The sequence below is a fragment of the Talaromyces rugulosus genome, chromosome VI (genome assembly GCF_013368755.1).
Source record: "Talaromyces rugulosus chromosome VI, complete sequence".
Taxonomy (NCBI): domain Eukaryota; kingdom Fungi; phylum Ascomycota; class Eurotiomycetes; order Eurotiales; family Trichocomaceae; genus Talaromyces; species Talaromyces rugulosus.
The window spans coordinates 4,907,289-4,934,965 of record NC_049566.1 but is presented as its reverse complement, the minus strand read 5'-3'; the positions used below and the strand labels follow the sequence as shown (position 1 = coordinate 4,934,965).

The 27,677-nt window shown below is 34.9% G+C and overlaps 3 protein-coding genes across 3 annotated transcripts; 2 read left to right on the top strand and 1 right to left on the bottom strand.

The window, feature by feature from the left end:
* Positions 1-2,748: 2,748 nt before the first annotated feature.
* TRUGW13939_12004 (uncharacterized protein) lies at positions 2,749-3,475 on the bottom strand (the record flags this gene model as incomplete). Its single annotated transcript, XM_035495108.1, has 4 exons — positions 2,749-2,991; positions 3,114-3,173; positions 3,333-3,401; positions 3,452-3,475. 4 exons carry the CDS (start codon positions 3,473-3,475, stop codon positions 2,749-2,751), a joined length of 396 nt encoding a protein of 131 aa, XP_035351001.1.
* Positions 3,476-9,561: 6,086 nt separating this feature from the next.
* On the top strand, positions 9,562-11,599 carry TRUGW13939_12003 (uncharacterized protein; the record flags this gene model as incomplete). The annotated part of the gene is made up of 3 exons (XM_035495107.1): positions 9,562-10,089; positions 10,147-10,307; positions 11,059-11,599. The coding sequence occupies 3 exons, from the start codon at positions 9,562-9,564 to the stop codon at positions 11,597-11,599; spliced, it is 1,230 nt and encodes a 409-aa protein (XP_035351000.1).
* Positions 11,600-16,909: 5,310 nt separating this feature from the next.
* TRUGW13939_12002 (uncharacterized protein) lies at positions 16,910-18,946 on the top strand (the record flags this gene model as incomplete). Its single annotated transcript, XM_035495106.1, has 3 exons — positions 16,910-17,437; positions 17,495-17,655; positions 18,406-18,946. The coding sequence occupies 3 exons, from the start codon at positions 16,910-16,912 to the stop codon at positions 18,944-18,946; spliced, it is 1,230 nt and encodes a 409-aa protein (XP_035350999.1).
* Positions 18,947-27,677: the final 8,731 nt, after the last annotated feature.

The following is a 27,677-nucleotide window of genomic DNA, read 5'->3' as shown; positions in this document are numbered from 1 at the left end:
GTCCCAGTAGGACAAGCTTATCCCAAGGGGAGAGCCCCAGTACAGATTTGCGTATAGACGGTCAGGTTTCCGGAGCCTGCCGTTGCCAGAGAAGACTTGCACTTGGAGCAATGCAAGCCGAGGACGTTTTTGGCTCTTTAACACCGTCAACTGCAGACCTAGTACAGAAGCTGCAGAAAGGGGACACCTTTTCTCAGCGGAAGATGGTTCCGGCGGACGGGATTTCTAAATCCAAATTAACGGACTCGCCTAGGAACTGAGTCGAAGACGACTCGAAGACAACTAGGAACCTACCTAGAAACCGAGTCGGAAACGACTCGAAGGCAACTAAGAACTGAGTTGGGGACTCAAAGGCGGCTTGGAGTACTAAGAACGGTCTTCTACATTACCACAAGAGGGTATATATACCAGAGGATATGGCTCTGTGGAGTGAACTTATGAAGTTGCATCATAACCACCCATATACAGGTCATTTCAGCGTCGCAAGAACTCTTGACTTAATAAGTCAAAAGTATTATTGGCCCAGGATGGACCAAGACATAGACGAGTACATTCGTACTTGTAAGATATATCAGCTTGCAAAGGTGCAAAGGCACCGACCTTATAGTCAATTACAATCATTACCAGTCCCCTTAGGACCGAGTAAAAGCTTATCTATGGACTTCGTCATAGACCTGCCTCTAAGCAGACTTCAGAAAGAAGTTTATGACTCTATATTGGTCATTATCAACCGCTTTACTAAGCTAGGCACCTATATTCCTTGTAAGAAGAGTATTAATACTGAAGAACTTGCAGATATAATAACCAAGAGAGTTTTCAACATCTACGGCTACCCAGATAGCATCGTTACTGACCGAGGATCGCTTTTCACTAGCAGATTCTAGTCCAAACTGATGTATCAGTTCGGAATCAAGCAACGATTGAACACTGCTTTTCACCCACAGACGGACAGCCAGACGGAGAGATTGAACCAGGTTATAAAACACTATCTGCGCTGCTATACGAACCAGCGACAGGATAACTGGGCGTAGTATTTATCAGCAGCTCAGTTCGCTTATAATAACTCAAAACATACAAGCACTAGGACGACCCTACTTAGAGGCCTAGTCAGCTTCGACCCGAAGCCTCCCTTTGATAACCATGTTGAACCTTCCACAGTTCAATCAACGCAAGAACGCGTCAAGAAATTAAAAGAAATCAGGGAGCAGGTAAAGCTTCATCTTAAAAAAGCAACCCAAGTGCAAGCCACCTATTATAATAAACATCACCAACTAAAAGAGTACACTGTAGATGACCGGGTGCTGTTATCCATAAAAAACCTCAAATCCTTTAGACCAAACAAGAAGCTTGACTTCCCATATAAAGGAAGCTTTAAGGTTATCGAAAGGATAGGAAAGCAAGCTTACCGGCTCCGGCTACCAACGAATTAGCGTCAAATTCACCCTATTTTCCATATCTCCTTATTAGAACCGTATTATCCACGGAGAAGAGAAGAAAATGAACAGGAACCACAAGCGATTATTGTGGATGACGAAGAAGAATGGGAAATCAAAGCCATCGTCAACCATCGCACCTACCGCGGACGAACCAAGTACTTGGTAAAATGGCTTGGATATCCTTCTTATGAGAACAAATGGTTGGATAAAGAAGACCTCGGCAATGCAAAGGAACTCCTTGAGGAATATCACCAGTCGGCAGCCTACAAAGCAAAAAGAAGATAGACCCTTTTCCTAAGAACAGGTTTTTTTGGTCTTCATCACTTTGGGGCCTCCTACCCGAAGCCGACTAGGAGCCACAAAGGCTCCGACTCGGAACCGTCCTAGTATATAAATATGACCTCCTCACCTCCACTACACCCCTTGGCACCACCAACAAGGATTACTACTTGGCCATGAGAGGGAGCCGGCTGTGCTCCGGAATCACTCTTCCTGTTTTTCCCACCGGGTTTCAGGTTTAACGAGGATTCTACGAGGAAATCACACGACGAGAAAGAAGATTTCATTATTCAAAAAAACAAAAGAAAACCAACCACCAAGACTAAACTACTGTCCCAAAGAACCACCCTATGCAGGAGGACTCCACAAAACACCGCCATAACGGCGGGCGGCAGGGGAAGCAGGAATAGCAGGAACAGCGGCAGGCGTAATACCAAAATATTCATTCTATTACCATCAGTACTAGACTAGGCAAAAGCCCCATTGAAAGTAAACACTAAAAAGGGATTACACTTACTTGCCAATTCAAAATTTGAAGAATCTGGCCTATAATGCCTTCAATCCAGTTAAGACAGGCTTCCAATACTGCGACTCAGTCTAACTTGGATGGTCCTAGTAAGTGAATCCGCGATTGAGAAGATGACGAGGATGGCTCTCTACGAAGCGTCCCCTCGACAACCCGAACCCAATCAGCGGCTGCCCGGATGGCCTCTGGAGACACGCCCAAGCGGAACATTACTTGCACAATACAGAATAAGGCCAACTGCGAGTCTGGTATAGAATCACATTTTACTCCCAAACAGGAACAGCGACAACACTTTTCCGTTGGCAGACACCGCACACAGAAATTCTAGTAGCGGCCCACCAGTTTTGCACAATACAAACAGGGGTGGCTCTGCCAAAGTACTAAGCGTTCATCCGCCACAGGAACAGCACCAAAGTACGCAGAAAAGACCCTCACCAATCGAGCTAACTCCTAACTAGTCAACCAATATAGACCGCGTACTCCAAGCGCACACAAAGAAGCCCCAGATTAAGAGTCATAGTATCCCAAAAAGTCTGGCTGGTCGCCAGACAGAAGGACATCAGGGATACCCAGGGCAGAAGCCACCGACACAGGCATCTCAGAGGCGGCCTGTGTATAACAAAGAGTCTTATCGGCATCCTCCACCATGTTTTCAGCCAAGGGAGCCAAAGTAGCATCCCCGGCAGGGCCAGACTCAAGGCGATCAGTCATATCGGCATCAGGCTCAAAGAACAACAAGTCCGAATCTTCCTAAAAATTGGATATACCTATTAGTATCTACTACATATACTATCCACCTAGGCCCCGAGACGGAGCCTACTAGGAAAGGGAAACCAAGGTCGATTTGAGAAAGCCTATATCGAACTACTTACAACAGCAAGGAATGCGTCAAGCTCCTCGATAGTGACGGCAGGGGGAGTAAAAACATTCTCCTATTATTCAAACCTATTAGCCAATGATCTAATAACTGCTGGATAACTATTACGAGAAGTCCCAGAGACAACTGCGGTAACTCGGGATACCAAAGCACTATACCATTCCACTAGGAACCGACTCAAAGCCGACTAGGAACCTCTCAAAGAAGCACTTACCAGAGCAGAGCAGCGAGCACCGCGGCCACAACGAGTAGAGCCCGAGGGCCCACAACAGGTTAGGGTTTTCTACAAGAACGTCAGGATAGGTCAACATGCACCTGAACTGGGAGACGAACGGGCTTGGGGGCGCGGGGGACCATTGCTGGCAGAGGCAGAAGCAGAACAGGACGAAGAAAAAAGCTTGATTCTAAGAACTACCATGATTTAAGATTAGCAAAATATCCATAATAGCTTACAACTCGAAACCAATCAACAGGGGAATCAACAAGGGGCACATACCAAGGTGTTGCTGCGCGTGGATAAGGAACATCCCATGTTTATTTTTAGAATTCCCATATGTCAACACACGCGTGGGTGGACCCACCCACTACTGCACCAAACCGCCTTCCGAATCAGGAAACCGTGATGCCCTTTGTTTTGATTAGCCGGCTGCCGCAGCAACCACCGCGTCAGACATGAGGTTATTCCCAACCTACGGATACAAGGTCTCGAGGACGATCCCTTCCAGGAGGGATGGATTGTGAAGTGCCAGGCTCGGGGATGCTGATCCGGCTTACAAAGGCCTGCATATCCTCCGCGGGTTGAGTTGATACATCACAAAGGATGCATCTACCCCTCATGCTCGGTGAATATAACCCTGTTAGGAAGTAGGATCTCATCTAGATCAGGCTTATAAGCTTGAGACCCCATCCCCCAGGATGAAGGGGCTCAAGCGGTTTATTCTATATCAATATAACCCATATCTATTTACTTTATATACTGCCTCGACTCCTAGTAGGAACCCCCTCAGAGCCCAGTAGGTTCCAACTCCCTCATATATAAGTCTTTCAGACACCACCCACTTTACATTATCTAAGATTTATAAAATATAGAACTTATTTTATTATAATATTTTCTGTATTATTTAATATAAACTGTACTAATAATAATAATTCTATCTAGTTATCTTATTCCCAGTCTAAATAATATTAAAAATACTATTTAACTGTTTAAATTATTCTTTCAGACTAGCTATCAGTCTATTAGTAATTCATGGTTAATAATTTATAATATATTCTGTATACTTTTATAATTATCTACTAATATTTAGATATAAATAATTTATCTTAGTCTATAATAAGTTTATTTAGTAATCCAGTCCATACAAAAACTTTTTATAATATAAATTTTATATATTATTCTACTATTATATCTTTTAGTATTAATTCTAAAATAATATATTTTATAAGTTAGTTAACTATTATTATAGCATCAGTATAGATAACTTCTATTACTAGGTCCTTAGACTATAATAGTCCTTAAATAAAATCAATAGTAATACTTTTCTATGCTTCTTCTAATACTTCTAATATTTACATTTTTTCAAAGGGTTTATAGTATACTGCTTTATTTCTATTACATTCATCACAGTTTTTAATATAATTTTCAACCCTTTTTCAGACATAAGAAAAGTAGAATATTCAGATAATCATTTTAATTATCCTTTCAACTCCTTAGTGTCTTTTTATTAGAGGATTATAATAGCACTGAATGACTTCTATAATCATATTCTTGTGAGGATATTATATAGAGAGCAGGCAAGAGTTGGATTCAATAGTAAAGCTATGGTTCGCTAGGTAGTCAAACTGATTGCTGATCTTCAGCAACCCCTGTGCGAAGGTTAGTATATATATACCGCTTTATTAGTGGCTTAGCAACTCTTTATGAGGCTAGTATAACAAAGTGCGGCATCTAGTGCGTCCCAAAGATCTCACGGCCTCACATTATCTTTCTTTTTCTTAGAAGCTGCGTCAGTGTTCTTTACGCAGATTCTTGTAGAAGATATAAATAAGCTCAGGTACTATTATTATAAGGACTAGCGCGTGTAGTGTGTGGACCTATCTATATATATTATTAATATATCATTTATAGGTCAGGCCATTGTTTATTTCTTCTTTCTTACTATCAAACAGTCTATCACACTACTGCCAACCCTGTGCTTATCCCCCCTACTCTTTCATTCATTTATACTATCTAAACATAAATAATATATCCTCTGCTAGTTATTTTATATCAATTGCGATGCCTATTTAAATATTTACTCAGTTCATTATTCGCTGACAGTTTGCAGAATAGCTCCAAAAAAGAAGACCCCCCACCACCTCCTAGCTACTTCACTAATCATCTTATCCTCTGACGGGGATATCTCTATGTTAGACTATACCTAGCTAATATATATTGCTAGTGGTATAGCTATTAGTATACTATAATCTATAGTACAGAAGAAATTATTGAAGAAATCATCCTTAAAGAAGAGCAAGTCCACCACTACTCCCTCTTCTATAAAGAAGCGTGTACACTCCCCCTCCCCTACCAATACCAATAAAGACGACGTTGAGGACAAAGATGATGATAATAATAAAAACAACAAAGCTAATACTACATCACCCAGCATACCAACCCCCTCGCCCTATCGCAGGCCTTGTGCGCGTCTCCTAGAGGCGTATTTCCTGCCTTGCCAGCAATACCTATGATTATTAGACCACAACCCTAACCTGGAATGCCCCAGCCCTAACAATAAACCCTGCCCCTAGTGCAAGGGGTTAAAAAAGTCTATAGCTAAATACTATCTAATAAGTTCCCCTTTCGCCTATATATTTCTGCAGATATTAATATTCACTAGATTCCCGCAGAGTAGCTCAACCAGGCTACCATAACTATAGAACTAATAGCGACCTGTACTGCCAGTTGAGAGAATACCATCAAAACATTAAACATAGTAATACATTGTCAATTTAATCCTCATTCAGCTAAGCCTCTAACCAGTATAGGTAGTTCTACTCCTACTATAGCAACGCAAAGTAATTCGCCCACCATTATAACAGTAGATCCCCCGGCTACTGCCTAGCAGTCCATAAGCTAATACCCTGCCCTCTTCAGTAGCCCCATATTAGGTGTTACTGCCCTATATAGACTAACTATGTTGCTCTACATACAGCATAGATTACCCACCCCTAGTTACAGAGAACCTTTTAATAATTATAACACTAAATTTAATCCTGAACTTATACACCTACTGGCTAAAATATATAAAATAACTCACACTCTTAGTAACTATCTCTACTATTAGAGATATATCTGAAAAATTCTTTCTTATATAGCAATACCGCGGCTTTTAGGTCTAAATTGAAATATGTTTACTTGCCCTTTAGAACTTTTTATAAATATCCTAGTATTCTAATACAATACCCTATAGAGCTTATATTTAGATATCTCTAGGTAATTCAGGTTTATTTTATTCTTTATCTTTTTTACACAGTATACACAGCCTTCAAGCCTTTAATAAAAAATCCCTTTCATTCCTCTTCCCTTTAATTCACTGGCATAGTTCCAACATAATTTACCCTTCAGTTTTCTTTTATAGATAGATATCAAAGGCTTCAGTTTCTCTAACAGTTTCTTCTAGTTCCTAGATAGCTTCCTCAATCAGCTACCCTTTCCATTAGACTATATATTCCGTTCCCCTGCCTCTCTTCCAGTCCTAAACTATTCCTTGAATAGTATACTCAGGTTCACCATCTACTAATACCAGTCCTGGAGAAGTATGGTTCCTAGTGTTAGTATAATACAGCTCTAATAAAAAGATATAAAAAACTAAATAGATTCCTCTATATCTTAAAGTAAGGTCAAATTTATATATATTTAACCCCCATATATCTACTATTCAGAATAGGCCTAGATATCTATCAGCTAGTTTTTCATTATATCAGAGTGAAGCTATATTCTTTGTCTAAAGTATAACTTATTCTCTGATTTTGAATTCCCAATAAATCTTTCCTTGGTTATAGTACTTTGCTTATACTTCTTTAGCTTCTTTTAAGCATTCCTAAATATTTATCTGTTTGGTATGGAGCTCTTCTATTTAGTTTATAATACGTGGCTCCCAATCCTTTAGACTTGAGAGAGCATCTTTGGGAACATCTATTCTCAGGTCTCCCTAGAATCCTATAAAGGTTTCCATTGAAGATTACCTTGTGACACTATACTAACTATTATTGTATATATTCTATGCCAGTAAGATCTACTATAGCCAGTCTATCTACTCATAGTTCGTATAGCATTGGAGAAAGTATTCTATTATTTAATTCTAGCACTCCATCTATCTATCTATTTATAGATAGACTATCGTCAACAGTTTCCAGATTATCTCTAGATAGAAGTATATGGTTTGCCAGAATTCACTGATAAATAGCTTATTCTAATCTAAGACAATATACTATAGGAAGATAATCCACTGCACTAGGTTCTTTAGGAGTAGCTTCACTAGTCCTTTAGCTAATAATGCTTTCTGTATTAGTAAGTAGATAGTGTATTTTAAGAATAGATTGACGATAATTAGTATAATGTCAACCATTACTCTCTGCCATCCCATAGATAATAATCTTATTATAAAGTCTATAGTTACCGTTTCAAACGGTTCTAATAAAACTAACAACAGCTTAAGTAGCCTATACTGCCGGTGCCTATATATTTTAACCTATTGGTAGATAGAACAGGTTCAAATATAATAGTCTATATCAGCTTCTAATACCAACCAATAGTATTTCCGACAGATAGCCGCTACAATATAGGCTTTTCCGAAATGGCCTCCCTGCGCATCGTCATGGTTATTCTTCATAATTTCTAACTGCAAAGCCTTATCGGATGGTATATATACAGCCCCCTTGTACCAGAAAAGATCATACTCCCTAATACTCTATACCAAACCCTCAGCCTGTCCCACACAGAGTTCTTTCAACTTCTTCTATACAAAGGCGTCCTCTTATTAATATTTTTAAAAGAGACTCTCTATATCAGATTTCATTTCTAAATAAACTATCTCAGTCCTCATAGCTTTGGTTACTAGGGACCATGGCACCAGGAGTTCTAGACCCCCTGTATCGCCAGCAATGATATTCTTATCCATAGGGGCATTCCCCTCTTCAGGCCTGCAGGCATTTTCTTTATTAACAGTAAAAAACATCTCCTAAGCCTTCCATACTTACGCCAGCATATTCATAGATAATTCTTAATTATATAAAGAGATTAAATTTTATTCTTATTTCCTAAAATAATCTCTTTATAGCTTTTTCTATAGGGTTAGAAGTGTCGTTGTGTCTTTTTTAATACTATCTATATAGTCTGGACAACGACTTAATACATCTACAGGGTTCTTTAAACCTAGATAATATTCTATATTAAAATCAAATGCTGATAGATATTCTGTCTATTAGATCTAACACCTACTGAGTTTCTTAGTGGTAGTAAAGTACTATAGATTACTGTGATCTATAGACTTCCGCATAACCCATTTTGGGTCGAAGGTCACGACCCAAAACCCAACCCGGTCTGGGTCTGGGTCGAAGCTTCATAACCCAGGCCCAACCCAGGCCCAGTCACTGGGGCCCCAGAAAACCCAGAAATAACCCATTTCGACCCAGTTCCGGCATAAATTATGGTATAATTATTTAAATTACACGCCGTCATTTTTCCCGTTTTGATGTTTACACTGAAATAGAACACTTTCTACCAGGAAATCAATGAAATCTTTAAGGAATTTCTTAAATATGAAAAGGGCATATCGAATTCACTGTTGCTTATCTTTTACAATGCCTCGTTCTACATGGAAAGGCCGTATCTACGGTGTGGTGGGAAAATGCGCATCTATCGTCGTACCGATGTAGTTATATATGTTAAACATATATTCACACATTATACATTTCTACATGAATCAAATAAATATTTCGGGGAATATTAGAATGTATTGAACTGTTTAAATGTTCTACTGTTGTCAGAATATCAAACCGTTCTATTGATAATTCCGACGCTTGTCAGAATACCTAGATATCTACATTTAAGTCGAAGGCTTCAACTTTGAAAGTAGGACGGGATGAATTTTTTTGGCTAGGCTTGGGGAAACTGGGGTGGGAATTGGGGTTTGACTGGGGTTTGACTGGGCCTTGACTGGGTTCTCTGGGTTGTCTCTGGGCTATTACTGGGTTATTACAGGGATAATGCATTAGGTCCACATAATATCAGTATACCAAACCAATGAATGAGAGGACAAGGATTCATTCCATCTGACATATCAATTAACTTGACTTTCTCATTTTTCTCATTTTTCTAATTGTAGTGCTTTTCCATCTCAGTATGTTATTCATATTTTCCCTTTACCTCTCCCCTTCGTGATGCTTACATATCTTTTGTCATGTCTCAAAGCCAGCTTTCCGACTTCACATCGTCACTTTATAGTGGAGATATTGATGATCTTCCATCTCTCTCAACGCAACAAATCACTCCATCCGCAAGTCATCATACAATTGATTCTGGCTTCCACCGGCCAGATGACCTCCTCGTTCCTCCTTCTTTGATACGTGTTGGACCTGATCGCCGGAATAGGTTTGTTCTCTACGACAAGATGTCACACAACGAGTTTATCGACTGGTGGTTACAGACGGACTATGGGCGGAAAAGAAAGATCAACTGGGATTCACATCGCCACACGGTGATCTGGAATAGCTACAACCAGGTTGCTGAGGGTGTAGATGGCACACCAAAGGTCATGTGCAAACGCTGTGGAAAGATTCTTGAGCATCCTTATTCCCTGAGTCTGAACAGTTCCGGCAAAGCGCAGTATCACGGCACATCAACAATCCAGAAACATCTGAAGACAGCTGGGTGCCTACGGTCGGAGAAGGGAAAGAAGGCAGAGATTACAAAGTTTCTCCAAAAAGAGGTATGTTTTAGACTGTGAAACGATACTTAGATACTAATCTATGGTATGTCTTCCTAGGGCGAAATCTCAGCAGATATACCCTTTTTACAAGAGGACTGGGAAGACGATATCTTGCAATTCCTGACTCTCAATCGGCTACCATTCCACCTCATCGAGCATCCATCATTTAAGCGGATTATCTACAAAGCGCGTTCTGCTCTTGTCGCTCCAGTGATCCCGTCTGCCGATACAATCCGTCGCCGATTAGGGAGCTTGGTCAAAGACCGGCAGCAGCGGGTTCTTCGTACGCTACCTGCTGGTTCAAAGATATCTATTGCGCTTGACTGTTGGACATCTCCATTCTCGCAGGCATTTATGGCGATCACTGGTTATTTTATCGACAGTGATTGGGTTTATCGTGAGGTGCTTCTTGGTTTTAAGCCACTTCACGGTACACATACGGGGTCTTACTTAAGTGGTGTTCTGATGGAAACCCTGGTAGAGAACAACATTGAAGATAGAGTGTTTGGGCTGACCACAGATAATGCATCAAACAATAAGGCATTAGCTGCGTCTCTCCAACAAGCTTTATCAGATGGTGTCATTATTACACGAATACCATGCCTTGCCCATGTTATCCAGCTCAGTCTTAATCAGCTTCTTGTTCGGATTAAGGCAGTTCCATCCAATGAATCCGCGGAGACAAAGTGGACAGAGAGTCAGTCCAGGCTGGTTCAAGAGAATGCGAAGCAATGTCAGATCTCTTCTACATTGAACAAAGTACGTTATCTTGCAATTTATATAAATGCAAGCCCCCCAGCGCCGAGAGACATTCTACAATCTTCAGACAACAAACGTCAAGATTGTTCCCATCCAAGATGTGAAAACACGATGGAATTCTACATTTCTTATGCTTCGCCGGGCCAAACGGCTACGTGCTATCTTCTCTTTATTTTGTGCAGAGTATGACTGTGAGGAGATGCTACTTAGCGAGCACGAGTGGCGCCAAATTGACTATCTTCTCTGTATCACTGAGCCGTTCTTCGATTATACAACCCAGTTATCAAAGACTCGAGACGTCACTGCCCACTATGTGTTCAAGATTTACAACCGACTTTTTGATCATCTTGAGCGATCACAGACACAGCTACAACGGAAGCGTGTCCCATGGAAGAAACAAATGCTGGACGCACTGGACGCTGGACGGACCAAGCTTGATGAGTACTACGCTCAAACCGATACTATTCGAGGGCATATCTATGCCGTCAGTACGATGCTTGCACCAGTGAATAAATTTAGATTCTTTCTCTCTAGCGATTGGGATCAGAAGTGGCGAGATATCTATCGCAACGCCTTTCAGCAAGCCCTCATCCCATACCAAGCGCAAGTAAAAAGTCAAAGCCAGGATGCATACAGCTCTCACACTGCAGCTCAACCAAGCTCAAGGCTGGAGGAGATGCTTGATGGAAAGGATATACAGCCACGAGCGATGACTGATGAAATTAGTCAATATCTTGATAGTGGTCAGTGATTATCCACTACCTATGTATTGCTAGTTCACTAATCTTAAACTAGATACTGTTTCTGTTGGGCCACTTATCTTTTGGAAAGAGCATCAATATCGCTTTCCAGCTATTGCCGCCCTTGCGCGAGATGCGCTCTCCTTCCCAGCCACTGGTGCAGGAGTGGAACGCCTCTTTAATACTGCTCGAGATGTTTGTCACTATCGTCGTGGGAGAATGAAGACCGAGACGATTGAGGAGTTGATGATGTTTCTTTGTACATCCAAATTCGATATAGAGGCACAGGAAGCAAAGCTTCTTGAAAAATTCTTCTCACAGGATGAGCTTGAGGCGGCGAAAGAAGAAAGGGAAGAGAAGCTTAACAAGGATGAGATCAATCCAATTAGTGATACAGAGGAGCAAGAGGATGAGCTAGAAAATGGACCAGAGAATGAAATGGAGGATATAGGACTAGATACGACTTCCTTATCTGCTGCTGAACCAGATAGTCCAGGCTCACCGTCATTACCACCAACCTGTACACAGACACGGGTATCAGGGCGGAAACGTAAGAGCCGGGAAGATGATATATTTGAATATCATTAGTTAAATATGTAAATTCTAAATAAAGGCTTTTCTTTTACCTTTTTTCCTAATAAATCTGTAAAGTAAATACTCAAAAATACAACTACAAAATGCATAAGTTATGCAATTAGAATTCTTGGTATATTTGTTATGTTTGTAACCCAATTTGGGGCCCCAGGCCCAGTACTGGGTTACCCAGTCCAACCCAGACCCATTACTGGGTCGACATGTTTGACCCAAAACCCAACCCAGTCTGGGTTGGGTCTGGGTTGGGTCTGGGTTTTACTGGGTCGTGCGGAAGACTAGTGATCTATTAGAATCTTAATTGTATATTGGCTATCTTCTAGGTATTACTATTAGTGCTTAAAAGCTTCTACTACTATTAAAAGTTCTGAATTATATACTTTATAGCGCACCTCTAGTCCTTTAAGCTTCCAGGACCAGAAGGCTATCAGATATTATTAAGAATCTTTAAACAGCTAAGTAATTACCACTCCTAAGGCTTTACCCAAAGCATCTATTTCTATATGAATCGGGAGTGTTAAGTTATAATATTTTAGTATAGATTTACATTAAAACACTTGCTTCAAGCTCAAAAAGGATTCTTTAGCTTCTAAGATTATATTAAATCTTTAGATAATGCTATCTTTTTGGCTATTACACTTTGTTCTCTCTACAGGACCTTTAATCACCTTAGATAGCGGTGCTGATATGCGCGAGAACTAATATATAAAATTATAATAGAAATTTACAAATCCTAAAAATAACTGGATCTTCTTAACCATCCGCGGTTCAGGCTATTCTGTAATAGTATAAACCTGGTCTAAGTCTATCATTATTCCTTATAAGCTTATAATAAATCTAAGATATTCTATAGTATTCACTTTAAAGCTACACTTGCTTCGCTTATAATATAAGTTATAGCTTCTCAATTGGCTTATAACTTCCTATACCTAGGCTTTATATATCTGCAGGTCGGCTGAATATATGACTATATTGTCTAGATATATTACTATACAGGTATTTAATAGGTTCGACATTGCCTTATTGACATATGCTTAGAATGTGGCTAGTGTATTTACAAGGCCGAATGGCATCATCTAGTATTTGAAGTGGCTATAACAGGTTCAGAAAGTGGTCTTTCACTCGTCCTCTGTTCAGATTCTGATACGATGATATGCATCTTTTAGATCCAGCTTAATAAAATACTTTGTGCTAGTAAAGCAGTTTAATGTCTTTTAGACCAGGGGAATTAGGTAATGGTTCTTTACTATGATTGCATTAAGTCCCTAATAGTCTATATATAGTCGGAGCTCACTATCTTTTTTTGATATAAAAAGGATAGGGGCTCCTATTGGGCTTTTAGATAGTTTAATCTAACCTTTTTTCTATACTTTACTTAGGTAGTTCTTTAGGACCTTATATTTAGTTTCTGTGAGCCTGTATATAGGTTTATAAAAAAGAGCTATCCCTAGTTCTAAGTCTATAATATAGTCATGCTCTGCATGTTTAGGTAGTATACTAACAGCTCTTTCTAAGAATACATCTGCATAGTTGGATAGATAATCTGGCAGTTGAAGCTTATCTATTCCAAACATTTCTATATCTAACGGTGCTTTCTAGATATGTGTCCTGTTATTCCCTTATAGGATACGAGCGGTATATAAGCGCAAGCCTAATTCTGATATGTTTTGAGGGTCTATCCAGTATACTATGTACCTAGCTATCAGGCTTTTATATGCTTTATAGAAAGATATAGTCTCTATCTTTTTAGCCAATGCACAGTCCCGGTATCTAAATCGCCCTGTGATCTAATCTATATCAAGATTTATCTTTTTTAACTAGGACATACTAAGGATTATGTTATATCTATCAATATCTACTGTATAAAGAGGGTGTCTGTTTATTCAGGTTAGCCCTTTAAAGTCTATAACTTTTATATCTATATAGCATTGCCTATATATTTAGACAACTTATCTATTAATAGCTTTTACTAGCCTGGGGGCTTTTCTAGTAGTTCTAGTGAACTTCTTAGCGAGTTCCTAGTTTATAAAATTATCCTAGATATTATTATTAATAAAGATCTATATCTTCGCAGTTTCTAATAGCTTAGGGAGTTCTATTTCTATTATTAACAGTTGCTCTTTCTCTATATCTCTCTTATAAGCTATTCCTAGTATAGCTGCTATATGTAAACACTGGAGTCCTAGTTTTTTAATAGTTTAGACGCCTTTTGCGTTTTATTAAACTTCTTTTTATAGTATTCCCTTTTCTAGTATTTTATCTTGCTATAATAGTTATAGATAGACCTAGTCTAATCTTCTTTAGACTTTCCACGTTCCTTTTTCTTTAGATTTCTGTTACTACTTCTACCTACAGCGGCCTTGTCTCTTTGGAAGAACTGATTATCCTTCCTATGTTTATCTATGGGGGGTCTCACTTCAGCGTGGTGATAGTTTAGGACTACCTAGTATTCATTACCACTGCTATTGTGACTATTCTACTGTTAGGAATTTCTTATCTTTTGATGTTTAGGTATAGTATCTTCCAGCTTCTATAGGAATTGCATGATGTCTTTATATATTCAGGGTTTCTTTAGATACTTTTACAACTTATTTTAGATAGGCTGTAGAACCTTTACTATAAGAAGCTTTATATACTGTTCTTTGCTATACTATATATCTATCTAGTTTTTGAGAGTTTGTAGGTAGTGGGTAAATTCTTATATTAATTGATCCTCCAACTACCTGGCATCATTATGATCTTGTGTGGTAATAATGTGAAGAAGCTTAGGATTATGAAACAGTTGCTATAGATATGCTTTAAAGTCTTTTTAAATAATAGATTCTGGTTCCTTCTTCTTCTGGTATATATTGAAGTTAAGAAATTGCTTAGAGCTTAGGTTGTCCGAAGCTTCGCCAACTTTATAGTATGGATATTGGTTATACTATTTTGGATATCTACTGAACCATGATTCTATATATCCTATGAATGTCTCGAGTTCGGTCAGGGATTTCCCACTATAGGGGTCCTTTATTTTGAATCTCAAGGGGCGCTTCTCTGCAGGAATCGTATCAGTTCAGGGTCTCTTTTCCCTATGAGCGCTGCTGTCGGGGGTTCTAGTGTCTTGGTTCTTATGCGCTGGTGCGCTATATAGCTGCGCTTGGATTTGTAGGATCTGCTATTTTAGGTTCGTGATATAGAGCTCTTGGTCCAGCTGGGTTTTTATGGCTTCAAGTTCTTCTATTGATATATTCTCTAGTTCCTGTTCTAAGGGTGGCTGTACCATCCCTAGATCCAGGTCTTCACTGGTAGAATAATTCTCTTCTAGTTCTATTACTGGTTCTTTCCTATTACTATATCCATCTAATGTTTCCGACATGCTGGGTTGGATTTCTGCTGCTGGTATGGAACATTCGGTGGTATTAGTGGGAATAGGGATGCTTTTGGTAGTAACTATAATTCTGAAACTTGCTAGTCTTTTTCTTGAAGGTAAAGAGTAATTAGAATGTGAGGATATTATATAGAGAGCAGGCAAGAGTTGGATTTGATAGTAAAGCTATGGTTCGCTAGGTAGTTAAATTGATTGCTGACCTTCGGCAATCCCTGTGTGAAGGTCAGTATATATATACCGCTTCATTAGTGGCTTGGCAACCCTCTGTGAGGCTAGTGTAGCGAGGTGCGGCATCTGGTGCGTCCCGAAGGTCTCACGGCCTCACAATTCTATGGTACTCTAATCATTCCATTCTATATCACTAAGTCTTTCTGAATATTTTTCATAACTTGTCCAGCTTGTAATTCTTCTTATATTTTTTAATCCTTATTGATTTCCTGATATTAGACTTCCGCATAACCCATTTTGGGTCGAAGGTCACGACCCAAAACCCAACCCGGTCTGGGTCTGGGTCGAAGCTTCATAACCCAGGCCCAACCCAGGCCCAGTCACTGGGGCCCCAGAAAACCCAGAAATAACCCATTTCGACCCAGTTCCGGCATAAATTATGGTATAATTATTTAAATTACACGCCGTCATTTTTCCCGTTTTGATGTTTACACTGAAATAGAACACTTTCTACCAGGAAATCAATGAAATCTTTAAGGAATTTCTTAAATATGAAAAGGGCATATCGAATTCACTGTTGCTTATCTTTTACAATGCCTCGTTCTACATGGAAAGGCCGTATCTACGGTGTGGTGGGAAAATGCGCATCTATCGTCGTACCGATGTAGTTATATATGTTAAACATATATTCACACATTATACATTTCTACATGAATCAAATAAATATTTCGGGGAATATTAGAATGTATTGAACTGTTTAAATGTTCTACTGTTGTCAGAATATCAAACCGTTCTATTGATAATTCCGACGCTTGTCAGAATACCTAGATATCTACATTTAAGTCGAAGGCTTCAACTTTGAAAGTAGGACGGGATGAATTTTTTTGGCTAGGCTTGGGGAAACTGGGGTGGGAATTGGGGTTTGACTGGGGTTTGACTGGGCCTTGACTGGGTTCTCTGGGTTGTCTCTGGGCTATTACTGGGTTATTACAGGGATAATGCATTAGGTCCACATAATATCAGTATACCAAACCAATGAATGAGAGGACAAGGATTCATTCCATCTGACATATCAATTAACTTGACTTTCTCATTTTTCTCATTTTTCTAATTGTAGTGCTTTTCCATCTCAGTATGTTATTCATATTTTCCCTTTACCTCTCCCCTTCGTGATGCTTACATATCTTTTGTCATGTCTCAAAGCCAGCTTTCCGACTTCACATCGTCACTTTATAGTGGAGATATTGATGATCTTCCATCTCTCTCAACGCAACAAATCACTCCATCCGCAAGTCATCATACAATTGATTCTGGCTTCCACCGGCCAGATGACCTCCTCGTTCCTCCTTCTTTGATACGTGTTGGACCTGATCGCCGGAATAGGTTTGTTCTCTACGACAAGATGTCACACAACGAGTTTATCGACTGGTGGTTACAGACGGACTATGGGCGGAAAAGAAAGATCAACTGGGATTCACATCGCCACACGGTGATCTGGAATAGCTACAACCAGGTTGCTGAGGGTGTAGATGGCACACCAAAGGTCATGTGCAAACGCTGTGGAAAGATTCTTGAGCATCCTTATTCCCTGAGTCTGAACAGTTCCGGCAAAGCGCAGTATCACGGCACATCAACAATCCAGAAACATCTGAAGACAGCTGGGTGCCTACGGTCGGAGAAGGGAAAGAAGGCAGAGATTACAAAGTTTCTCCAAAAAGAGGTATGTTTTAGACTGTGAAACGATACTTAGATACTAATCTATGGTATGTCTTCCTAGGGCGAAATCTCAGCAGATATACCCTTTTTACAAGAGGACTGGGAAGACGATATCTTGCAATTCCTGACTCTCAATCGGCTACCATTCCACCTCATCGAGCATCCATCATTTAAGCGGATTATCTACAAAGCGCGTTCTGCTCTTGTCGCTCCAGTGATCCCGTCTGCCGATACAATCCGTCGCCGATTAGGGAGCTTGGTCAAAGACCGGCAGCAGCGGGTTCTTCGTACGCTACCTGCTGGTTCAAAGATATCTATTGCGCTTGACTGTTGGACATCTCCATTCTCGCAGGCATTTATGGCGATCACTGGTTATTTTATCGACAGTGATTGGGTTTATCGTGAGGTGCTTCTTGGTTTTAAGCCACTTCACGGTACACATACGGGGTCTTACTTAAGTGGTGTTCTGATGGAAACCCTGGTAGAGAACAACATTGAAGATAGAGTGTTTGGGCTGACCACAGATAATGCATCAAACAATAAGGCATTAGCTGCGTCTCTCCAACAAGCTTTATCAGATGGTGTCATTATTACACGAATACCATGCCTTGCCCATGTTATCCAGCTCAGTCTTAATCAGCTTCTTGTTCGGATTAAGGCAGTTCCATCCAATGAATCCGCGGAGACAAAGTGGACAGAGAGTCAGTCCAGGCTGGTTCAAGAGAATGCGAAGCAATGTCAGATCTCTTCTACATTGAACAAAGTACGTTATCTTGCAATTTATATAAATGCAAGCCCCCAGCGCCGAGAGACATTCTACAATCTTCAGACAACAAACGTCAAGATTGTTCCCATCCAAGATGTGAAAACACGATGGAATTCTACATTTCTTATGCTTCGCCGGGCCAAACGGCTACGTGCTATCTTCTCTTTATTTTGTGCAGAGTATGACTGTGAGGAGATGCTACTTAGCGAGCACGAGTGGCGCCAAATTGACTATCTTCTCTGTATCACTGAGCCGTTCTTCGATTATACAACCCAGTTATCAAAGACTCGAGACGTCACTGCCCACTATGTGTTCAAGATTTACAACCGACTTTTTGATCATCTTGAGCGATCACAGACACAGCTACAACGGAAGCGTGTCCCATGGAAGAAACAAATGCTGGACGCACTGGACGCTGGACGGACCAAGCTTGATGAGTACTACGCTCAAACCGATACTATTCGAGGGCATATCTATGCCGTCAGTACGATGCTTGCACCAGTGAATAAATTTAGATTCTTTCTCTCTAGCGATTGGGATCAGAAGTGGCGAGATATCTATCGCAACGCCTTTCAGCAAGCCCTCATCCCATACCAAGCGCAAGTAAAAAGTCAAAGCCAGGATGCATACAGCTCTCACACTGCAGCTCAACCAAGCTCAAGGCTGGAGGAGATGCTTGATGGAAAGGATATACAGCCACGAGCGATGACTGATGAAATTAGTCAATATCTTGATAGTGGTCAGTGATTATCCACTACCTATGTATTGCTAGTTCACTAATCTTAAACTAGATACTGTTTCTGTTGGGCCACTTATCTTTTGGAAAGAGCATCAATATCGCTTTCCAGCTATTGCCGCCCTTGCGCGAGATGCGCTCTCCTTCCCAGCCACTGGTGCAGGAGTGGAACGCCTCTTTAATACTGCTCGAGATGTTTGTCACTATCGTCGTGGGAGAATGAAGACCGAGACGATTGAGGAGTTGATGATGTTTCTTTGTACATCCAAATTCGATATAGAGGCACAGGAAGCAAAGCTTCTTGAAAAATTCTTCTCACAGGATGAGCTTGAGGCGGCGAAAGAAGAAAGGGAAGAGAAGCTTAACAAGGATGAGATCAATCCAATTAGTGATACAGAGGAGCAAGAGGATGAGCTAGAAAATGGACCAGAGAATGAAATGGAGGATATAGGACTAGATACGACTTCCTTATCTGCTGCTGAACCAGATAGTCCAGGCTCACCGTCATTACCACCAACCTGTACACAGACACGGGTATCAGGGCGGAAACGTAAGAGCCGGGAAGATGATATATTTGAATATCATTAGTTAAATATGTAAATTCTAAATAAAGGCTTTTCTTTTACCTTTTTTCCTAATAAATCTGTAAAGTAAATACTCAAAAATACAACTACAAAATGCATAAGTTATGCAATTAGAATTCTTGGTATATTTGTTATGTTTGTAACCCAATTTGGGGCCCCAGGCCCAGTACTGGGTTACCCAGTCCAACCCAGACCCATTACTGGGTCGACATGTTTGACCCAAAACCCAACCCAGTCTGGGTTGGGTCTGGGTTGGGTCTGGGTTTTACTGGGTCGTGCGGAAGACTACCTGATATATTCATTCATAGAATAGATTATTATTAATAACTCTTATTACAGTTACAATGATTACATTATGATTATAGCATAGAACTCCTAATTCTTCTTACAGAATATTTATCTTAGGAAATTCTATTCTAATCATGTAATCTAGTTGTCTACTTAATATATCTATAGCTATATTTTATTTTCCTAGAATATATTTAATCCTGTAATTAAATTTAGCTAATTCTTTAGCCTATCATATTTATCTTCTAAATAATTCTTTTATTATCATAAAATACTTCAAATTATAATAATTATTTTTAATAATTATTTTATATTTTACTCCTTAGAGATAGTGTTACTATTATTAAAATACTTAAACTATTATAAGTAATTCTTAATTATAGATATCATAGTTAATTTCTATTAATATAAACTTTCTTAAGTAGAATATAATAATCTATATTTCTCTCTTTTCATTAATTTGTTTATAGATTATTCTAAGAGTATATCTAGATATATCTATTCATAGAATACTTTATAATTCCAGGTTAAATAGTTATAAGATTAATATAATTTTAATAAGTTCTTTAATATTTTTAAAAGATTATTATCTTCTTATTATCTAATTAAATAGTTCATCTTTTTTTAATAATTCTATTATTAGTATTATAACATCTAAGTATTTCTTAAGATATCATTAAATGTATCTACTGGCTCCAAGAAAAAATTATATATTATAGATATTTGTTAGAATTAGCTATTCAAAGATAATATCTAATTTTTCTTTTAATATTTCTAGTCTATTTATTATATATACTATTTCTAGATAGTTAACTTATATAGTGTCAAATTTATACTTCTTAATTTTAAGAGTTAATCCTGCTTTTATAAGTTTTATTATAACCAGTTATACATAGTTATTATATTTCTTAAGATCTTTTAAGTAGACTATAACATCATTAAAGTATACTATAATAAAGAGGTTAAGATATTCTTATAGAATATAGATCATAAATTTTATAAATTCTATTAATAGCTATTTAAGTCTTATAAACACTATTAGCTATTTATATAGTCCCAAATCCATAAGAAATACTATTTTCTAGATATCATCATTTTTCATTCATAGATTATAGTATCCCTATTTAATATTAAACATTATTATAATTTTTGCGTCTTATAATAAATCTCTCTTCTATTTCTAATATAATGCTTTATTTATATTATCTTCAGTTATATTATTTAATTTTTAGTAATCAATAACTATTTATAGCAATCCATCACATTTTAATATAAATATTGCTTATACAGAAGCCTTTGCTTTTAATTCTCTAATATAACTGACTGTTAAAAATTTCTTAATAAATTTCTTAATAATTTAGAGTTCATTTTATAAGATTTATTATTACTTTACTTATAGTATCTATACTCCTGCTTTAAAAGATATCTCTACTTTATATTCTTTTTTGTATTATAATAATCAGTATTCTTTTTTCATAAATAATTTAATAAAGTCTTAGTATTTCTCTAATAATTTATTAAGCATTTTTTTTAATTTCTTTTTATAGATTTCTTTTAGTTTTCTTTATATTTTAATTTATTAATTTATTTTATTTATTTCTTTAGTATATTTTATCTTTAACTGCTAGTCCAGTTTAATCCTTATTTACTTTATTTATAGTATTTTTAAATCTATTAATACTATCTTATATTTCTAGTTAATAATAGAATTATATTTCTATAGCTATGTTATTCTAAGTATAATATTAAAATCCTTTCACTTAAACAGACTTAAATTTAGTTGAATACTTTCTTTATATTCTCTTAATTTAATTGTAATATTTTCAGTTTATTATATGAATCTTTTAATTATAATTTATCCTTTAAAATTTTGTATAATATATTATAGATTTATCTTATATATTTAGATCCTATTTTTCTTAATGTATACTTCACTAATATAATTTATTAATACTCCTAAGTTAAGAAGTAATTTAGCTTTATATCTATTAATTATTTCTTTAATAATAATTACAGTTTTTTCTATCTTAATAGTTATAGCAATAAAGTAATATCCCTTTCTATACCTTTCAAAATATTATTTCTATAATAGAATAATTTCAGTCTAATCTTCATCAGTATAGATAACTCATCCTTTATAATATAGATATTTTTTTACATAGCACTGGTCAGTTTCAATACTATTATAAAAAGAATACTAAATTTCTTCTATATAGTATCAATATTCATTCCAGCCCTTCAGACAGTCTAGAATAGATTAATAAATAATTATTAATATTATTAGTTTTTATTCATTCTTTTCCTTTTCTTTGAGATAAGTTAGATATTTTGATTTATAGTATTATATCCAGTATATCTTCTTATGATATTATTCTCTATATTATAGATAGTATATACATAAACATCTTTTAATATACCTAAGTATTAGATAGTATAACCATATTCCTTTAATAAATAAAATATATTTAAATTTATTTATAAGTATAATGTTTTTTTTTCTATATATATTATATTTATAAAATATCCACTCATAGCATTTTTTGTATTTAAGGATGTGTTGTTAGTATATCTAAATAGAATCTTCCTAATATACTGATTTAGATAGTTTATAACTATATTCTTATTTTAGTTCTTTATAGTTGATTTCAGGGAATTCTTTTATTGTTTTAGAGTCTTTATTGTTTATTTCCAGAATCTTAATTCTTATTCTTAGAACTGTTATGCTAGTTCTTAGGACTGAATTTTATTCTTTCCTTGTAATTAATAGTTATTTCTAGAATAATTTAATTATTTTATTTACTTAGTTAATCGCTCTTACAGTATCTTTTCTAAGATTAGTTATTTTTACTAACTATAATTATTGTGTGGTATCTAATTCTTAATCTAAGTCTTTATAGTCAACTTCCTTGTCTTTTCCACTATCTTAAAATATCAGGGAGTATTGGTTTTCACTTTCTAATAAAAGATCATCAATATGCCATCCTGTCATAAGAATTGATAACGCTCAGCCAATAGATGTGACAGCGGACGCTAGTTATATAAGTAAAGGTTATTGGATATTCTTATGGGGTAGAATCTCTGATTGTACCTAAGAAAGAAGAAATATCTATATTTATACTTCTATATGGAATGACTTATTGAACGGAAGCCTGTGTTGTATAAAAATAGTTTCTATATAAAAACAGATTCTATATAAAAAGAAATTCTATATAGAAAAGATCTCTATATAAAAAAAGTCTTTATATAAAAAGATCTACCTTATAGACTTAGACACATAACTGTATAGTTAATATAGTAAGACTATGCTAAGGAACTATATATTAATATAGTTAAGTAAAGCTTGACTATACTTATTATATTTAGGATTAGCTATATAAAGATACTTATTTACTATTATATATCTAGTTTAATGTATTTTATTCTCTTAAGTAAATAGTATACTACTATTACTCTTTAATATACTTTATAGCCTATCATTATGATAATACTTTATTTATCCTAGAATTACTTTATATAAACTTCTTATCTTGTCTTCTATTAGCAGAATACCTACCCTGATTTATATCTTGGTGATGAGTTGTTGAACCAATTGATAATAAAATACCCTTATAACATAAAGTTTTAAGAATTAAATAAGCAATCAAACCTTACTAATAAGCTAATTATAGCAGGAAATAATAATATACCAGCAGCAGAACTAGTAACTCTATGCCTACCTATAAAATAAGCAAGACCAGTCAATCAAGATAGTGATGATGAACCTAATAAACAAACTTAGTAAAGATTCACTATATTAGAAAAAGTTATTAATTAAATAAATAAATATATTTAAAGACTACAAGCTGTAATTACTAAAAGAGACAATTATATTAACCAACTTAAAGCTTAAGTTATAGCTATACTACTTAATAAAGCTGGAATAGCTAGTAATAGAATTAAGCTATTAAAATCTATAACCTTTAACAGAACTAGATCTAAGTTAAAAATATTCTTAGTCAATATAGAAATACATATCAAAGCCAACTAAATCACTAATAACAAAAAGAAAATGATCTTTATAACATCATACTTTACCAATATAGCAACAGAATAAATACAGCCTATACTAAATAAATTATACACTATCAATAAAGATAGTTAGAGAACTATTATCAAGGAACTATTTTCAAACTACAGCATATTTAAACAGAAACTTAGAGAAGTATTTAGAAATATTAATAAACTATAGACTATAGAAAGACAACTAAGATATCTATAATAAACCAGATCCACTCAGCAGTTAACAACTAAATTCTAACAGATAGTAATACTACTATACTATAATAATATTATTTAAATTACAATCTTTAAGAATATACTTAAAAAAGAAGTCTAGACAGAATTTATCAAACTTAACTAATCCAATAATATTAACAGATTTATTAAGATAATAGTCAAGATTAATAATAAACTATTTAAGATTAAACAGAAGTAATAGAAATTTTAAAGATAGAAAAAAATTAGAGAATTTCCTTAGTATACTAATATATTAGTAAAGCAAGGAATCTAATATGATAAGAACAGTAATATTAAAATACAGCTCAATAATATAATTAGTAAGAAAAAAATGGCTAAATATAAAAAAAACAAAGCTTATTATAAGTGTAGACAAAAAGAATACTTTACATAACAGTACTAATTAGAGTAAAACAAACAGAACAGTAATATTAGCTTTCAGAAAATAATAATAGTCTATTAATAAATTACAGCTATACACTAGATAATTATAACCTCCTTAGACAGTGAAGAGAAGGAATTAGAAAATAAATAGATTAATAAAGTCAAGGACTTCTAAGGACCAATATTAAAAAAAGAAATATACAACGCACTTAAGAATTTTAAGCTAAAAGATAGCCCTAGGCAATCTAAAGGATGCCTCAGACAGAGTTCAGAAAGGAAACTACCCTAGGAAGAAGATACTAACTTAGAAGAAGTGTAACCTCATCTATAATAAGGTCAAGAGAAAGGATTAATCAGAGAACCTTGTAGAGAAAATTAATATAGCAAAACTATTAAATAACATATTAATAACCTTTTATTAGGAAGTAAAAGCCAATATCCCCTAATATTTCAAGATAGTGGAAAAAATAAGGAAGTTAACCATAAGAACTCGGATTGAGAATTAAATACTCTATAACAATTATAGTTAGTAAGAACAACCAATCTTAGAAAAAATACTGCAAGAGCGATCAACCAAGTAAATAAAATAATCAGATTGTTCCAGAAATGACCACTAATTATAAAGAAAGAATAGGATTTAGTCTTAAGAACTAACACAACGGTTCCAGAAATAAGAATTAAGATTCTAGAAACAAGCAAAGAAGAACTGGAAATAGATAGTGAAAACTCCAAAACAACAGAGGAATTCCCTGAAATTGACTATGAAGAACTAAAACAAGAATGTAGTTATAAACCATCTAAACCAGTATGTTGGAAAGACTTTATTTAGATATACTAATAATATATCCTTGAATATAAAGAATGCCATAAGTAGATATTTCATAAATACAATATATATAGGAAAAAGAACATTACACTCACAAATGAATTCGAATATATCTTATTTATTAAAGGAATATAGTTATACTATTTAATACTTGGGTATACTAAAAGATATTCATATATATACTATCCACAATATAGAGAATATTATTACAAAAAAATATACTGGACACAATACTATAAGTCAAAATATCTAATTTATCTTAAAGAAAAAAAAAAGAATAAATAAAAGCTAACAGCACTAATAATTATCTATTAATCCATTCTAGACTGTCTAAAGGGCTGGAACAAATATTAATGCTATATAGAAAAAATTTAGTATCTTTTCTATAATAATATTAAAATTGACCAGTATTATGTGAAAAAATGTCTATACTACAAAGGACGAATCATCTATACCAATGAAGATTAGACCAAAATTATTCTATCACAGAAATGATATCTTGAAAAACATAGAAAAGAACATTACCTTATTATTACAATCATTAAAACAAGAGAAACTATGATTATTATTAAAGGAACAATCAATAGACATAAAGCCAAACTACTTCTTAATTCAGGAGTATCAATAAATTACATTAGCAAAGCATATGTTAGGAAAAATAGGATCTAAATATATAAAATAAACCTATAACATACTATACAAAATTTTGAAGGATAAATTATGATCAAAGGATTCATATAATGAACTAAAAATATCACAATCAAATTAAAAGAACATAAAGAAGGTATCTAACTAAATTTAAATCTATTCAAGCAAAAGAATTTCAATATTATACTTAGAATGATATAGCTATAGAAATATAATCTTATCATTAACTAGAAACATAAGATAGTATTAATAGACCTGAAGATGCTATAAATAGAATAAATAGGGATTAAACTAGACTAGTAGTTGAGGATAAAATATATTAAAGAAATAAACAAAATAGGCCAATAAATTGAAATATAAAGGAAACTAAAAGAAATCTATAAAAAGGAACTGAAGAAAGTACTCGATAAGCTATCAAAAAAATATCAAAACTTTACTGAATTATTTGTGAAAAAAGAATATCAACTACTATAATATAAAAAAGAATATGAAGTAGAGATATCTTTTAAAATAAGAGCATAGATACTATAAGTAAAGCAATAATAAATCTTATAAAATAAACTCTAAACTACTAAAGAATTCATTAAGAAATTCTTAATAGCTGGTTATATCAGAGAATTAAAAGCAAAGGCTTCTATATAAGCAATATTTATATTAAAATGTAATAGATTACCACAAATAGTTATCAACTACTGAAAATTAAATAATATAACCAAAAACAATACAAATAAAGTACTATATTAAGAATAGAAAAGAGATTTATTATAAAATATAAAAATTATAATAATATTTAATATTAAATAGAAATACTACAACCTATAAATAAAAAATAACAATATTTAAAAAATAATATTCCTTATAGACTTAGGACTATATAAATAGCTAGTAGCATTTATAGAATTTAAATAGCTATTAATAGAATTTATAAGATTTATAATCTACATTCTACAAAAATATCTTAATCTCTTCATTATAATATACTTTAATGATGTTATAGTCTACTTAAAAAACCTAAAGGAACATGATAACCATATATAACTAGTTATAACAAAACTTATAAAAATAGGATTGACTCTTAAAATTAAAAAATATAAATTCAACACTATATAAGTCAACTATCTAGAAATAATATATATAATAAATAAACTAGAGATATTAAAAGAAAAATTAGATGCTATCCTTAAATAGCTAACTCTAATGAACGTCTATAACATATAATCTTTTTTTGGAGCTAGTAGATACATTTAATAATATTTTGAGAAATATTTAGATATTACAACACCAATAACAGAATTACTAAAAAAAGATAAACTATTTAATTAGATAGCAAGGAAATAATAATCTTTTAAAAATATTAAAAAACTTATTAAAATTGTATTAATTTTATAACTATTTAATCTAGAATTATAAAGTATTCTACAAACAGACATATCTAAATATACTCTTAGAGCAATCTATGAACAAATCAATAAAAAAGGAGAAATATAGATTATTGTATTCTACTTGAGAAAGTTTATATCAATAGAAATTAACTATAATATCCATAACTGAGAATTACTCGTGATAGTTTAAGTATTTTAATAATAATGATATTATCTCTAAAAAGCAAAACATAAAGTAATTATTAAAAGTAATTATCATAATTTAAAGTACTTTACAACAACAAAAGAATTATCTAGAAGATAAATATAATAGACCAAAGAACTAGCTAAATTCAATTACAGGATTAAACATATT